Genomic DNA, 17209 nt, shown 5'->3' with positions numbered 1-17209 from the left:
ACAACTTGCTCTTTGTTCTGTTATTACCGAACAAGGTAGGCAATACAGATACGAATTGAAAACTGTAAACTAGCACGGTCTAACCCTTACTCTGTAAAGATCCCTGTTTTTCTCAGTTATAAGTCTCAAAGACAACATTTCCTTTGCATCTTTTGATGAATTTAAAATAGAATTCATTTTTTATCTTACTAACTCATAGCACATTGAGCAATAAGTTCCAAAACCCCACAATCCTAGTCAATGAACAATGGTATTAAGCTAGTTTTGGTGACAGTATTTTTGTGAAACATTTAAGCATTTTTTCTGCATATCTCACAAATTTGAAAGGATTAGAGAATGCCCGACTTTCAATATAAGTCGTATTACTTAATAATAATGTAAAGAATTTACTCAGTGCTGAATCAGACAAAGTTTTTATTCTGTGCTACATTTCCCTGTTATTTTTTTACTCTGTAAAATGAAGATTTTCTGATTTCTTCTTATAAATATAAAAGTGTGTCACATACCTGTTGTGTGTTTCTTTGTGACTGTAAACTGGACTGCAGCCTTCTCAACAGAGGAACACCGTTCCTAGACAGTCTTTTAAGCAACCAGTAACTGTGCACTCGTTCAACAAACTGCTTCTTCCGCTGAATGGCCACCTGATTCATAATCTTATTTAATCTAAAATATGGAAAAACTGATATTGTATTTTTCACAGCAAAGCATAAAACATATTTGTCTATGGAGCTTAAACATCATATATATATAAAAATGTGTAACATAATAACAGCAGTGTTCATCATATTACTAATTTCTTTCAGCAACATCCCTCCCAGCACAATTATTTCTGAGCAGTAGATTGCAATCAAATACATCTGATTGACTCTGTAGTTTCTACCAAATACATTAAGGTACTTTTATAGAGCTAAAGGATATCAATCTTTTCATGATCATTACCTCAGGAGCAATCCTAGATTAGGACTAAAAATAAAGCTTTATATGCATTTCAGAATAATATTGCCATTGAAAATAAAATCAGAAATAAAGCTCTAAATGCCTACAAAACTTTTCAGATCATTTGCTGCATTCTTCACACAGAATTTGTAGTTTATTTTAAAGACAATATATCTTCAGACTTTTTACATAAAAACATGCAATAAAAAGCTTCTGTTACTCATCTACTAATATTGAAATTTTCGTAAATAAAGCAAACATAACACGTAACACAGAGGAACATTTATGATTTTACATATATGATGAAAATATCCACACAGAAAAGATGCAAGAGAGGATGATACAGACAGTTAAGCAAAGTATCTTGATAAAATAAACAGTATTTTCTCCAAACTTGTTTTTTATTAAATGCAAATACTGTTTACATATACTAGGTTTACAAATACTCTAAGAAAGTGCTATATGAACATCACACACAACAATCTTGACTCCTATTTTTTTAAATAATGACACGTTAAAATGTCCAAGTCTCACACACGACACTAACCTGTCAAAACTTACATTCAAAAAAAAGTTTATCTGAAACAGATCTTCAACTCTCTGTGCCTACGGTAGCTTGAAATCACTGCAAAAACTCCTCCCAAAAGTTGATGGTTGTAGAACGAAAAGGTTTTGTCTTTGTATGATTTGTCACTGGTGGCAGCCCTTGAAAAATTAACACAAGATGCCCCAAGGCACCAACCACCTGTATTGTTAGGGGGAATGGTCATTTATTTGGGGGCAGGAGTGAGTTTGAGAGAAAGAAAAGGATCTTCCTGAGATGGATGTAAAACAAAGTTACAGAAAGGATAATATCAATGAAAATAAATTTGTTAATTCTTTACTCAGTATATTACTACCTGTAGCAAAAAATCAGAGATTGTCCAATAAAATTTAATACCACAATGGGCAAAACTGAATTCAAGAAGCACCTGATTTATAGAGCACTACCATGAGGCGTTTAAATAAAAGTCACAAACATACAGATATTAGTATTTTTCTGCTTCTTCCCTTTTAATATTAAGAATAAAGCAGTTTCTCAGGTAAGTAATAGAAGAAAAGTAGTCAAATACCTAAACAAAGTGTAAAAATATAAGAACACCTTGGGTAAAATGATTTTTAATACCTGGGAAATCTGAATTATATTTTTCAGACAGACATACAAGTGAGTCTACCCTGAGGTCATCTATCCCTGGTTGTTTTTTTCTGGCCTGGGTAGAAGGTGCAATAGGTCTCCTCAGTGCTACGCTAACTGTAGCTACAGAGCTTGCAGCCACCACATGGTAAAGGCAGAGTAAACACAGGTCTTCTTCAAAATACAGTGCCATTATGTCCTTCAGTGACATTGTTTTTCAGTTAATAATTAAACCAGTTAGGCATTCTTGAAAAACTTTAGCTTAACTCAAAGCTTAGAAAGTCTGGAGATGGACTTAGGACTGCCGTGTAAGTCCTCCACTGAAGGGCAGGGGCAGGCCCCTCAAACACATAATTCAACACAGAGCAGACCTTGATGTGACCATATTAAACTTCAAACACAACAGAATTACAATTAATTATAGAATGCAATCAAAATCAAATAATTACTTTCACATCTCTCTCTTGGAAACAGCACAACCTACTGAACTGAGTCAAAAAGAGCACAGCCAAATACACACCTATTTGGAAAGATCAGAGAATCTTAACATGAAGAAAGGTGCCTTGACTTCATGCCCATCAGATGTGGCAAGACTAAGCAAACATCTTTAAGTACATTTGCCCATTCACGTAACAACCATTCTTTTCATGGATAATTATAATAGTAAAGTGCAAGAATAAGCTTAGGAAAAATGTTCATAGAAGAAATTCTCCAACTTTGAAAATACAAATAAACAGAAGGTAATTTGGAGTACAGAAACTACTTAACAAGCGGTAGGAATCTACTCCTCCCTGCTGTTCCTCCAAATAAAACCAAACACTAGCTCTTCATATTCCATTTAGATACCGCTCTGATAGTGGCAATATACCACCAATCACCCCTTAATTTCTCAAAATACGGAGGTCATAGGCTCTTCACATGGCAGATATCTACAGAGCCTCTACACTATGTTCTTATTGATATAACTGAGGATGTTACATCTACTGTTAGACCCTAAGAACCCTCTAACTATAGCACAGCTCTTTGATCATCTTTTTGCTTAGACACCCCCAGGTAGACTTTCACTGGCTGAAACGCTTTAATACAACCGTTCTGGGGAAATAAGACACAATTAATCCACTGCTGTAGAACCCAAGAAGTAGCACAGACTGGGTACTGATTTTGAAGCTCCCACGCTTGATAGTACTACCACATACTGGGGAAGAGGTTCTCACTCACGAACATACATTCAGCTGCAGAGAAGCTGAACACAAGCATGGAACAAGGCACATAGGTTATGTACCAGTTTTGAACAAATTCCTTTTTGCTACCTGAGCTTGAACTAAATTTGTAAAAGTTGAAGGTAAATTTTCAAACTAGAATTTTGAAATTCTTTGAGGTTTTAAAGGAGTTTGCTGCACATTACACTTCCCTTTTTAAACACAAAGATGTTATTTAAAAAAAATAAAAAAATACCGAAGAGTGAAAAAACATGTCTATATTTGAGGCAGGTAAGGGAGAGCTGTTTGAAGACTTTATAGTTTTGCAATCCAGGATCTGACAACACACAAGACAGGATTAACTGCTACACTACACTGACAAATAAATCCCCCACGCAGCGGCAAGACTTACAGAACTTAGGTCACCTCCCAGAACTACACAAGACACCTCAGCAAAAGTACTTTTTTGCTAAGGTATCCCTCCACCCTAGAATTTTTTCCAAGCGTAAGAACATCAGGAAAGAACAGTTTTCTGTCGTGTTTTATTTTCTAATGGCAAGTCAAGCATAGTAAGTATTGGGAGAAAAAAAAATAAAAATCAGGTATTTAAAATGCACATTAAACACAAGTGTATCAATTAAACCTGTGCTTTCTCTTCAGAAAAAATATACCAATCTCATTGCAATGATCAATCTCATTAGTGAATAATTTTTTTATATCTCTGTTAAGATTGTCAAATAAGTGCAAGGCTACTGTTAAAAACAGTTTACAAAAAAGAGAAAGCAAGAACATACATCTGGAAGATGCCACCAGAGTTATGGTCTCCCCCTGTCACAACTGACTTTAGGCATGTCGGGGAAAAGAAAAGGCCACATCTAGAGCAACTACAGAAAGCAAGCAGGGGGACAAGAAGTGTTCTTGCCATCCAAGTTCCACATGGAACAGAGAATTTGTTAAGACAAAACTCCCAAGGAGAATCCAGAAACAGACTACGTTAATTGCTTAACAACTTTTCTCTCAAAATATTTAAACAAATAACAAAATTAAGGTAAACCCAGAGCAGAACAGTTCTTGCACTGTAACTTGCTGCAGCCTGAACCACTGTTCTCAGGCCTTAAGAAGAGCTCAGTGTGGCTCACAGTATGACAGTATGTTGAGTTTCCCTCAACTTATTAGTTACTTAGAATGAAGCACATACAAAGAATTTGAAAATTCTTTAAAAGGTGGCTGTGCTCCATGAAATTCAGTAGCTGCGGGTTTATATATAACTGGTCCCATAAAAGAAGCATTAGGTTCCGAGCTGGTGACCACTGCAGCCTTTTGATGGTTTGGCACCACCAGTCACACTCCCTCTTGTTTTTTCCTTTTTTTTTGGGCTACATTCCAAGACTACAGTGATGTCAAAACAGTTTTCAAAACTGTTTTATTTGTGCCACAGGCAACTGAGAAAACCAGTAGTACTTCTCTTCCCCAGCCCCGCTTGTATCAGACTGTAAAGCACTGTGACGTGCACTACGAACATGATACGGAGGTATCATACAATTCCCTGCTTGTCTTTGAAAAGGAAAGATCCTCTTTCAACTAAAGCTTTCAAATAGCACCTGCAGTTCCCAACCTGAAACCATAGCTTAGGATGAACTGTAAAATATGGCATTAAAAATACGCTGCGTTTACAAAAGCAAGAGAAGGACAAGGAGAGGAAACTGGTTTGTTTTGAAAGGGTAAGACAAACTCAAATAATTTAATTTAAAATGGAAGTTAATATACAACAACTTTGGTGAGAAACTAATTTATCAGCTGCTCTACACTAATCCTCTCCTCACACAGAGACCTTTGATGGATAATCTACCCTGCAAAGGGCAATACTCTTAGTGCACTGCTCAAAATACCCAGAGAAAGCAGAATGTGCGTTACTCAGTCCCGTGTTTCTTCATCTTTTAGATAAATGCATAAAATAATTTTCATCAACATAAGAAATGTGGCTCTTGTCATATTAGAAATCTCACAGCTTCCTTCTTCCTACTCACAACTGCCTTCCTCTCCCAGTTTCAGTTACATGTCACTGTGGCAACTACAGCAACTGGTTACAAGAAAAAAAAAAAAGTGAAAACGGTATTTTTGGTGACTAACAATGTGGCAGTTTAACGTTAAGAAAGCCGAGAGATAATCAGCCACTTTTCTATTAATCATCATTAAATGCTCCACAGACTATACATGCTTTTCAACACCATAAATGTCGTTTTATTACAATATATGAAGACTTCTAGAGCACCCCTCCATTCTCAATTCCCTGTATTTCGAAATACAGACTAGAGAGCAAATTTCCTTAAGCAAGTATGTCATTTTGCTAGCATTGCTATAGTAACTTAGGCAGAAGGAGCTTAGTATGAAAATCTGCAAGATTAAGTAAGATCAAATACCCACTAAAACTAACTAACTTTTAAACATGGACTAAACCTAGTATTTTAATTACTATACTTGTCCTGAGCCTCCAGTTTCATCAGTTTGTTATTTTGCATCTTCCTTTATCCAATATAGCTGTATTAAAGGCACATGCAAGAGACTAGCAAAACTCAATTATACTCTGTAAAATGTTATTTAGTATCACTAAAATACCAGTTTCTCTCGACCTACAGTAATACTCATAAACAATCAAATGATGTTCCACTTTACAGAAATACTGCTATTTTCCAACACAAAGATTGCAGATATGTTTCTAAAACCCGTCAGAAAAAAAACCAGAAACAAAAACATAAAAGATATCAATTGAACAAATTGTAACAAAGTAAACTGAGTTTCAAGAAAATTTGACTTTTCAACCCTTGCTCAGAAAAGTTCCACAGAACATACAGAGACTCATAAGAAGCAGGAAAGACACAAAAACTACCTGCAAACAATTATAGTAACTCCACTGACAGTAACTGGAAGAGATTTAGCAGAAAAACAGAATAAAGAGCTATGAAAGTATCTATTTTGGGAATCGGAATTAATTCTGGGGCCTTGCCAACTATTCCTCCTAGCTCCATATCCAAAAACTTCGTCTTTCGAAGATGAGAAAGCCTGCTTGGCTACCTGCTCTTCTCCCAGAGAATCTCTGGCAGCAGCTGCCTGTCAAACAGTGTAAAACTCACCTTTTAATATACCTTTTTTGTTTTAAACAATGAATTGTGATGGTTTTGTTGCTATGTCGTTATTTGTTATCCCCTCGCCCAATAAAAACATTCAACTTACCATATGATTTCTTCACTAAAAAAACACAAACACTTTTGATGAGCTTTAAAGACAATACAGGTAGATGAGCAACTATGTCAAATTGGAGTTCATTTGCACGTGTTTATTTCCTTTTGACAGAGGACAAGGTTAAGGTTTCTTTTGTAACTAACAGAAGCCAGCCATGTACCCAACAGGGTACGTATCAAATCCTGAAAAGACTGACAATGATTTCATTTAAACTTCTGTGCAACACAAGTCTGCAGAATCCCCATGTGACAAATACACACTTTCCTAATTATAACTACTTTCCAGCTTTTGTATTGAAGATTTCAAGAAACAGGAATGTCCCGTTCCCAAACCACTTCCCTCACTAGTTTAACGCAGTGTTCAATCACCTTCATAGTTATTCCTTTTCGTCTGTGTGTTTTAAAATTCTAGCTATTGAATTTGCCTTTCTCTGCTAGGTTGAGAATCCAACAGTATATACTTTATCTACTGATACATTTTCTGAAGCCTGAAAGTCTCTCCAGGTTCCTATGCTTTGTTCTACATTTATTGGTATTTAAATAATATTTTATTTTGACTGGACATGTAGGAAGCACTTTTCCTTGCTTCACATGACTGTGAAATCAGGCATCTGTTTTTCTACTTGAGCAAACAGCTTGTAAAATTTTTCTTGGACAGGGAAGTAGAATATTAAACTTAAGAGTTAAGAAAATGCTATGTTATTTCAGTCAATTCTCCGTTAGTTGTAACAGGTTACTTTGTTCCTATTCTAATAATTAAGTTTGTGATCCTCCAAACCTTCGGATAAGGAAAAAGACCAAAGCAATCCAAAAAACCCCACCCCGTCACACTAGAAAACCTCCTCAGTCTTCTTAGAAAAATCACATGCATAGATTTACTGCTGCCACTTCCTATACATAATACTGAGTCATGACTTTTCCTTGAAATTACTCAAAATATTTTTCTGTGCTTCTTTTTCTGTAGCAGTCATAACCATACCACACGTGAATTTGAAATCTAATCTCAAAAGGCGAAATTGACATCAGCAGAAGATAAAGTATTAATCAAAAATCGCCTTTTTGTCTATAATAAAAGAAATCTTAGTATTTGTCTAGTAATTTCTGTGCACTCTGTAACTTGATTATTGAATAGAAAACTGGCAGAAGACAGTTCTTCAGACAATGCGTTCTGAAAATCATGTTTTTGTATGGCACTTAGAAGACACAACACCCTCTAACTGCCACCAAAAAAAAAACTAATAAAAGGTCAGATAACTGGTGAAACTCAGAAGTACTGAAAAACACATAAGTTTTGAACTTCTTAACTGCATTGGCACATACCTAATCATTGTGAATAGAAACCCTTAGAGGACGTACAGAATACTAATGACGCACCTAACAGAAATATCTAATATATTAATTTCTATTTTAAGCTTCTTTGCCCTGTACATGCAAAATAAACGGGGGGGGGGAACCAAAAATAAACAACCCAGAAAATTATATGTACAGCATATTCAATATCTATTTTGTAACAAGGGTGTATTTAAACAAGGGACAGCACTTCCATCCTCTGGATTTATAGGAGGGGAATTAACCCTTGGACATCAATCAACATGCGGCTGTTAATACCAGATATGCAAGTATCTTCCCTATTATTTTTACTCAAAATTTAATACTTTGTAAAAGTGGATTTTGATAAGTCATGCTTTCTCAAAGACATTAATTCTTATTTAATAAGCTAACCAGAGTCAAGATGAACCGTTTGAAAATAAAGCTCAAAAGTTATCTTATTTTTGTTTTTTTAAATACCACTGAGGCAAAGCTAGTGAAAGCAGTAGTAGCTCTTTTCTTGATTTACACAAAATTATTGTTTTATTTAAGCAAAGAGGTCAGGATGACATCAGTAGTAGTTTCCACACGTATCAAAAAGGTTTCGAAGTTGATCAGTCTTACAAGAAAAAACAATGGACAATGACTGCTAGCATCCCCTTCCACTTTAACTAGGTGATTCCGTCATCTAATCATTAGGTACAGCCATAAGGCACACCTACATCATGCTCCCCTGTAATTAAAATAAGAATTTCCACATGATTTTGAAAAGTATACATACATGTATATTCCAGGATAAAGAGCTAACAGACGTTAAGTCTGGATTTATTCAGCTTTCATTTTTTTTTGAAACACTGTCTCTAGTAGTATTTTCTCAATGGCTTTTTTATCCTGAATTTTAAACAGCATTTCTTACTATTTTCCCCCCACTTAAAAAACTTTCTTAAGGCATTAAAAAAAACACCACTACCCCAAAAAACATTAAAACAAATCCCCCAAAGAAACCCACAAGCCATACAGATGATTAAAAGGCATCATCTGTGAATGCAGACTAACACTGTTTTCTCGAAGGCCTTGTAAATGTTCCTTTCTGCTTATGAAGTGTTTTATCACTTTCTGTTTATTTATTTTTCTGGTCCATATCCTATTTTAGAGACAATCAAGATTCCTGTGTTGAGATAAAAAGACTACATTTAATTATGTGGTAAGAAAGTTCAGGATATTTCCAATCAGTTAAATTATAAAACTATAGGAAATACTGGTTCTGTCTTGAGACATACAGTAACAGAAATCCAGTTTTACTACCAGGAGCAATATGCTTTCTAAGAAAAGCAGAAGTCAACATAGAAAAATCAGTTAATGTGCTCCACATAAATGTTGGTTTCTACAGTTTTTTTAACAATCTCAGTAATTTTTGCTCTCAGTTATCTGCCTACTACTTACCTACTTCCATAAGGATCTTTTAATTCTCTTTCAATAATACGATGCAACACAACTGATGCATACGATATGGAAAACAAGTATAACACCTCGTTCCTACTTATCATGAGTGGGGCTTTTTTTGCTCTCTGTACAAGTACTGGATTTCAAAGACTTTCTGCTTTCTTTATTTCAGACACTACAAATATACCACGTAGAAACCGAAACTAAAGATGAAAACAAATATTTATATACTTTAAAATATCTGCTTCCACTTAATATAGCAATACTTGCATGAATGGTATTTTAATAAAGCAAATTACACTGTATCTCAGTGTATATTTTAAAAGTATTGAAGATTAAATATTTTATATCACATTCAATGTCTTCCCAAGTATATAGCCACAATATCCGAGTTTCACAACATTTTTAAAGAACATGAACATTGACACTGGCCTTGCTTTTCAAAAAGCAGTCACATTTTAAATGCCTCTTTCAACACACAAGAACAACGGGCTACACCAAAATGATGTTATTTGTACTAGAGAATCAAGCACTTAAATGTCAGAGAAACCATATAGTTTTCACAGCTAACACTACAAGTCTTCTCCTTTGTGTATCCATCCTACTCACTGGGTAAGGCAGCTGTTAAAAAGGACAAGGATGAGCAGCAACACGGGTAAAAAAAAATTCACAAGAAATGGAGCACAGAGCCAGTGCAAAAGAACTAAAACAGACAAGAAGCTAGATTTAGATTGTCAAATCAGCCCTAAAAATTAGGATTTTCTTAGCTTGGAAATTCTGGACCCACAACACAAATAAAATATTTTTACTATTTTATTAGGGAGAAAAAAATCATTTATCTACTAGGCAAAATTCAACCATCACACATCATCAGTGGAATACAAACACTGCAAGAACAAATTTGCCCTGCCTTCAGCCAAACTAGCTGGTAGCAGCAGGAGGACACTTCTCTAACAACCATTTGTCAATGGGTGCAGGTACTGCCTGTCCCTCCCATCCAGAGGAACAGTCTGAGGGACTGTCCTGCCCCACTCACCCCCCCACATAATACAGCTGCTCTCACTCTTCCCAGTAACGTGCTGCTTTTAGACTACACTCATTTTGGCCTTTTCAACAACAACAAGAAAAAGCAGCTGATAAACGCAAGCAGTGCAATATAAGCAACAATCTTCAATATTTTTATATTTCAAGAAAAACTGAACAAAATTTCCTACTAAAGAGGTAACACATTTCTGCAGCCAGAAGGCCCGATGCAAATCATGTATGTATAAAAGGGTTCCCCGGTGGTCCCATATACTATTCCAGGTGCTATGCAAGTTACTAAGAAGTCAGCACGGATGACATTGAAAACTGAAGTCACTTTAAGGCTCCAACATAACCTACTGCACCTTTGGAAGTGGATCCTTCGGTACAGACTTTCTGAAATGCCTAGGCAACAGGATAGATAGATGCCCAGCATTTAAAACAAAGGAAAAAAAACCAAACAAAAACCAAATCCCCCACCCTTCAAAAAAAAGAACAGACAAGCGAAGCAAGTATCCTATCACCGATGGTTAAAACCTTCTGATCCTACACTCTTCAATCAGCAGTTCACAGAAGATAGTCTGAGAGGACATATAATTACATTACAAATGACCTACAGAATGACACTATGTAATCTAACAGCAAAAAGCTTAGAGTATGACATCTGCATAAGAAATTCTGGTAACTGAAAAGTGTACAGTTCTCAAAATCATTCGAGGCAGTAGCATAGAAACCTGACCAATAGATCAGCTGATATAGAAATTCATGAGCTACAGAAAGTCGTGCAGAAATTAATTTGTGTATGTTGTTTTCCACCAGTCTTTTTAAAATACCCTAAACATTAAAATGGGTGTTTCAGAAAACAGACTTATGACAAATGGTGTTACTAAAGTGCCCAGTCTTTCACATACACTCACTAGCCAGGTAAGGAAACAGCAGACAATCTTTCCAACTTAAACTAAACATAAATGGCAAGAGGGTTTTCCTCAAGCTTCAGCAGGTGTGCACAGAGGCTGCATCCACCAAGTATTTTCCTCCTCACTGTGATCTTCATATATCTGTACTTCTCCAGCTACCAACTCTAAAGAACCAGCTATATGCCAGGGAGACATACAGTCTAGTTATTAATGATTAAGAAGGTAAACCAAACCAAACATCTCAACACGTGCCTCAATTTCCAGAGATGCCGAAAATGTGTGCATTTTAAATTATTCAGGAAAAAAAGCACTAATGTTTAAACACTGAATGTATGTTTCTTCTCTGATACTTTAAATACCTTAATTGCTCTTCCTTGAGATCTCTGGAAAGGCAAATCATGTTTCAGCTCCAAGGGAAAAAAGCGCATTAAAAAAAACACGTTAGAGAAAAGGGATCATTTAAATGAAGACTGCTGTGAAATGATCCACATCATTCATTACTAGTTTATGGGTATGGATTTAACTACTGTACACACACACGAGTTTTTCTAAAGGAAGAAAAAAAAAAAAAAAGAATAGCCAAAGAAAATGAGACTAAGATTTGGGTCTACAGCATAATCACTCTTCCTTTTAGTACACCCATTTCTGTTTTGCTTTTAATTCAGGTATTAGTTTTCTAGGACTAAGCGCATTCACATTACAAAGAGTACTTAAGCAAAAGTCTTCAGCTGATAACAAGCTCGACTTTAAAATAGTTTCAAGCTGTGCCCATTTTTTACACTTCTGATATAGAATATAAGAATTATACTTGTGTCCAGTAAAATGAAACCAAGCATAAATAGAAGAAAGCTGAATCTCTCTGCAGTCTTGAAAAGACATTTAGTTGTTATTTAAAAGAAAAAAGGAGTCTTTCTGTTTCTGGCATATGACACTTAAAAAAACCAACAAAAAACCAAACCCTGATGAGAACATCCTTTTAGGGTCTGGCTTTTATGAAAGTTACCTATGGGAAGAATGGCCAGAGGTACAACTGAGAACATGCACCCTAATCCTCAACTCTCACTTAGTTCATGTTATTTTTTACTTCGTCTTAAAAAAAACCCAAACCAAAACAAAGCACACTACACCACCAATCAGGATTGTCCTACTTAAGACAAAGCCAAATTCTTTTACATGAACTCCCCCCTCTCAAGTACAACACTACCTGTTGAAATAACCGCATTAGCTGCTTACTATCAACTTAAGCTTTTCTGCAGTGCATCACTAAACAAAAATACCATTTTACCAAGCAAATCATAGCAGAGAAAAGTGCAATTAGTCTGATGTTTGTAAACACCATACAGGAGCTAAAGGCTGTTTGTCAAAGTCAGTCAATAAGTAGCTCCTTACATTACCAAAACTTATTACGGGAAAGGACTGCAGTCCCAAAACATGTCTTCATTTAAATTAATTTAACCAGCCTTAATTGTCAATTACCTGAGACCTGGGAGTCAGCTTTCAAAAAACCAGCAGAGTTTATGTGTATTATTTTAAAAGCCTTCACTGTCTGAGCATTCAGAGTCCTGTCACAGTACAAACAATGAAACTGCATATGGAAGTTGTGCCTCTTTTGAGAAACTTTGTAAACTACTGTTCTTAAATCAGTAAGAATTTAATTCAAGGAGTAAACAAACATATTGGTGTTGTAAATGCTAGAAACAAAACAAATACTCCATAAAGACAAACTTGGTTTTAGTCCCAATAGTCCAATTTTGCATTTCTCAGCCCAGTGTATTATGTCTCAAATATTCAGCAAAGCCAAAACTGTGTCTACTACAGAGATTTCTGCCATTGCTCAAATCCCAGAAACAGATTATATTCTCTGTTGAAATGCATTATAACTCATTTTAACTAAAAGAAATCTGAAGAGAGTTGCTACTGTTCTAAGCTAAATGAAGTTCATGCTGAGGTTTTGAACTCCTGAAATAAAAATATTAAAAATCTCAATTTTGCTCCAATTCTGTTATTACTTATGAAGACATCACTTGAAACATCCCATCCCTGCTTTCTGATGCATAACCTCACTAGCCTCACCAGATCTAGAGCCATCTGCCAGCCCCCCCGATCACCACTGTTAAAATACAAAAATATGGCATGTTAATTGTGAAAAGCAACTTCAGTTCTGGTGTTCATGCTTTATATTTGCACTCACGTAACAAAAGCTCCTGCAAGAACCGCAAAAGACACACTAATATAAAAATCAGCTTAAACAGAACTTCTTACAAAGTATAAATTTGAAAGCAAAGACAAGATTAGCATTAAAACTCTTGTCACATGCATCAATTAATTTTTGTTCAAACATAAACATTTTACTGAAGTTATAGGACAGATATTTCATAGCATCATTGAACAGGAGGGCACATTCATTTCATGTTCCATGACTACAAATACATTAACCAACAAACTTACCATCACTTACTTGCTAACTTTTTTTAAAAAACTCTGCAAGGTACCAAATTCATCCAAGCCTTGATAAAAAACTATTTTGCAAAAGGAAAAATGCAAATTTAGGGAAAACCTCCTGAAAAATTACTCTGCTTCACAAGGAAAATACTTCCTGGAGGGTTTGTTTGTACCACATACATAGATCTTACAGTACAAGTTTATATTTAATTTAGATGAAATGAACAAGTTTGAAGACTTATACATGCAAATGTAATTTTCAGTTTGGAGCTCTTAAAACTAGGAAAAGAAGTTCAGAGTCCCAAATTATGAATACAGTTAACCTTGAGCTTGGCTGTTGTTTTTTTTTTTTTTTTAATATGAAGGTCAACTACATATGCTATTCTCAAAAGTACAGCGAACAACAACAACTGAGCAGACAACATGATTTCATGATTTGGTCTGACAAAAAAAAGGTTTCTGAGGACAAGACATCACTTATTTCTCTGGGGAAGTTACTGCATTTTTAATGCAATTTCACAAAAGTACATTGTACATAATTTACATTAATCCTCTGAGTATGGCCTTTAAGGAAAGCATGTAAGAAACGCACAAAAACTTCAAGTCGGCATCTGAAAGCATTGGTTTAATATTAAACGGATAATTAAGTAAAGGTTTCTCTCACTTGGATGGTTTGCTTACCTCTGGGGGGGGATATAAGGAGCAGATACTGTTGGCATAACTGTACAGGGTTCAACCACTGTTTTCTTGGCCTTTTTTGTCTTTTTTCTGACTTTTGATGTAGACCTAGCAGTTCTGACTGATCCCTCTTTTCTACAAACACCGTTTTTGATTTCGGCTTCTCCATAAATATTTAGAGGTCTCCGTGTGCAACCTGGTGGAGTATGTACATCGCAATAGGCAGTCTTTTTTACAGAGAATGTTGTCCCGCTGCCAGTTAGTTCTTTCACAGGTTCCATTTTCATATATAGACCGGCCTTTTGAGCACACGTCACATGGAATGCAGTATAGCAGTTTGCTTTGTGGCACTGGATGCAGGCACCAACACCTTTCTGTTTACAGAGGTAGCATGTTAACTTCCATCTGGCTGGGGGAATGTTCCTGACACCATCAATTGGCTCAATAAAAACTGTATTGGCAAATCCAACTTCTGGAATCCACAAAGCACACACAACGTGTCCCCAACGATCATCATCAGTCTTTTTAAAGGCACCTCCCTTGTTTGGGCACAGCACACAGTCTACAGGCCGAGAACGGGACTGCAGACAGTGTCTGCAGAGCCACTGGCCCTCGGGTATATATGGCACCCCATAGCATTCCTGATGTACTGCTAAATTACACATATCACAAAACAGGATTACATTGCTGTTCTGACATTCACCATCCATGCATATACAACACACCGCGTCTTCATCAATTAAAGACTGATGATCACCCTGTTTTTGGTTCTCACAATAAGACTCTTTTTCAAACCTATCCATAAGGAATTCAAACATATTTTGTGAAACAACTGACACTCCATCGCTTTTCCGCTTCTCATTTATTATTTCTAACCACGCATAATCTTCTTCATCCATGTCATACTCAACTTCGTTATCAAGTTCTTCTGCTGACTTCTCAATGAATTTGTAATAAACTGGAGGTCTCCGAGGAGCTGAAGGGGGACTGTATTCAACAATCCGTACTTTTGGTTCTGGAAGAGGAGTTGTTGTAGCAGGTATACCATGTGAGCTCGGAAGAGCTTCATTTTTCTTTTTCACTTTGTTATTTTTATGCCGTTTGCTTCTTAGACAAACTGGTGGTCTTTCACTATTTTCTTTATTGCTGTTGCATTCACTCATTTCCTGGGCCGTAAGATCATCTTCTAATATAATCTCTAAAGGATCAAAGATACTGATCCTATGCAGGCGACCTTCAATTTCTATTTCAACCATTCTTTGAGCTTGAGCATATGTCAAGGTTTCTCGTGTGGGGGAGTGCTTAATACTGCACGGGGAAGAAGAATGCCTTGCTGCCGATACTCGATGACATCTTCCTTTTCTCCTCATTTGGTAATGTTTACCTAAAATTAGAGCAACAGTTAATATTATGAACTCCAAACATTCATATTAAAATATTGGTTTTATTATAGCAAGGAAAAAACCCCTTCTGTTCCATAATCCCCAACCTATCTACCCAATTTAAAAAAAAAAGCAAAAAAAAAAAAAAAGCCTTTCACCCTTACTTAACAGGGCTACTCACACTGTTTTGTACAAATTTAACCTAATAATAAACAAATCTCCTAAATAACAGCTTCTCTAAGTAAACACAGCTATACAAAATCCTTGATACAAAAATCCTATAGAAGAGCTATCTGGTAAGACCTCTGCATGGGAAAAAAAATATTTCAGAAGTGCCACAGAAAAAAATATTACACCTGTTACATTGTAAGAAAACCTTTAACACAATATTTCCTAATACCTTAAAGGTGTCTGCAGTTTGAAACAGCTACAGATTATTTTCTCCAGCTCTCCCCCCAAAAGAACTGTGAAAAGACTTCACCCATGATTTTTTCCAGTGCAATTTGAAATAGTCATGTTAACAACTCAATTACTACACCTATACTTAAAAGCTAGAAAAATAGGCATACTTCCAAACTTGGCAAGCATGCAGTCTGACAGCCCTTTACTTTTGACATAATTTTCAAGTTCATCACTTACTGTAAAAAGATTGTTCCACATACCACACAAAAAGATAGCTTTTTCCCATCCCACCATGAAATACCATGACTAGGACAAGCATGCATTTTGATCACAACATTTCTAATTAAAAGCTACCATACTTACGCCTTTTGACATTCTAAAATTGGGGGTTTTCTTCCCATGAGGGTTGAAAATATTATAAACCCAACCGATAACATCAAGTTTAAAAGTTCTATCCCCCTCCTTCCTCATAAACCATTAGTAAACAACAAAATTCAACCTCAGCTACAGAGAAAGCTCTTGATCTTTAATCACTGGCTTAAAGTATTATTAGAGCCTCACAGTTTCAATTCTGACCAATCAGATATTCTGCACTTCAAGTCAGTGTTGCGTATTAGTTAAAATAATGCAACTAGTGTTAGCATGCATTGCCAAAATAGCAGAGAAATAGAGAGATCAAAACACAATTATCATGAAAGACTAGTGTATCTATTTCATGAAGAAAACAGCAAGGACTGGAACAATTACATAAACTACTCCCTGTCGCCTGCCTTCTGCTTAGTCTCTGATGCCAATCTCTAAAGGTACACCTTCAAAGCACTGAAGGAACTCCTTTTACAAGAAGACTAAATAATTTAAGCAGCTAGCATTAAAACTAGTTCTTCAGAGGGTCTAATCTACCTGCTTTCACAAACTGATCTTATTTTCCCAGAGAAATTAAAAAGACAAATCTAAGCTGGTTTTATTATTCATGCGAGAATTGTCTTGCTCACTTTTACACAACTAATCCTTAAGTCTTATTACTTGTTTTTATAGCACAAGCACAAAACCGGACAACAGTCAGTGT

At 35.8% G+C, this 17209-nt stretch overlaps 1 protein-coding gene across 15 annotated transcripts in view; it reads right to left on the bottom strand.

The window, feature by feature from the left end:
• BRD1 (bromodomain containing 1) overlaps positions 1 to 17209 on the bottom strand; it is a 78227-nt gene that overhangs the window by 46426 nt on the left and 14592 nt on the right. For all 15 annotated transcript variants that reach the window (XR_008467124.1, XR_008467126.1, XM_054206780.1 and 12 more), the window contains 2 exons: positions 14363 to 15743; positions 507 to 663 (listed from right to left, as the gene is read on the bottom strand). Coding sequence is in view for 13 of the 15 variants with exons in the window: in XM_054206780.1 (XP_054062755.1) it covers positions 507 to 663; positions 14363 to 15729 (1524 nt within the window). In the remaining 2 variants the exon portion in view is untranslated. The remainder of the gene's footprint in view (positions 1 to 506; positions 664 to 14362; positions 15744 to 17209) is intronic.

The sequence above is a fragment of the Rissa tridactyla genome, chromosome 1 (genome assembly GCF_028500815.1).
Source record: "Rissa tridactyla isolate bRisTri1 chromosome 1, bRisTri1.patW.cur.20221130, whole genome shotgun sequence".
In the NCBI taxonomy this organism is placed as follows: Eukaryota; Metazoa; Chordata; class Aves; order Charadriiformes; family Laridae; genus Rissa; species Rissa tridactyla.
Note: the sequence above shows the minus strand (reverse complement) of the source record. Positions and strands in the feature narration are given on the sequence as shown.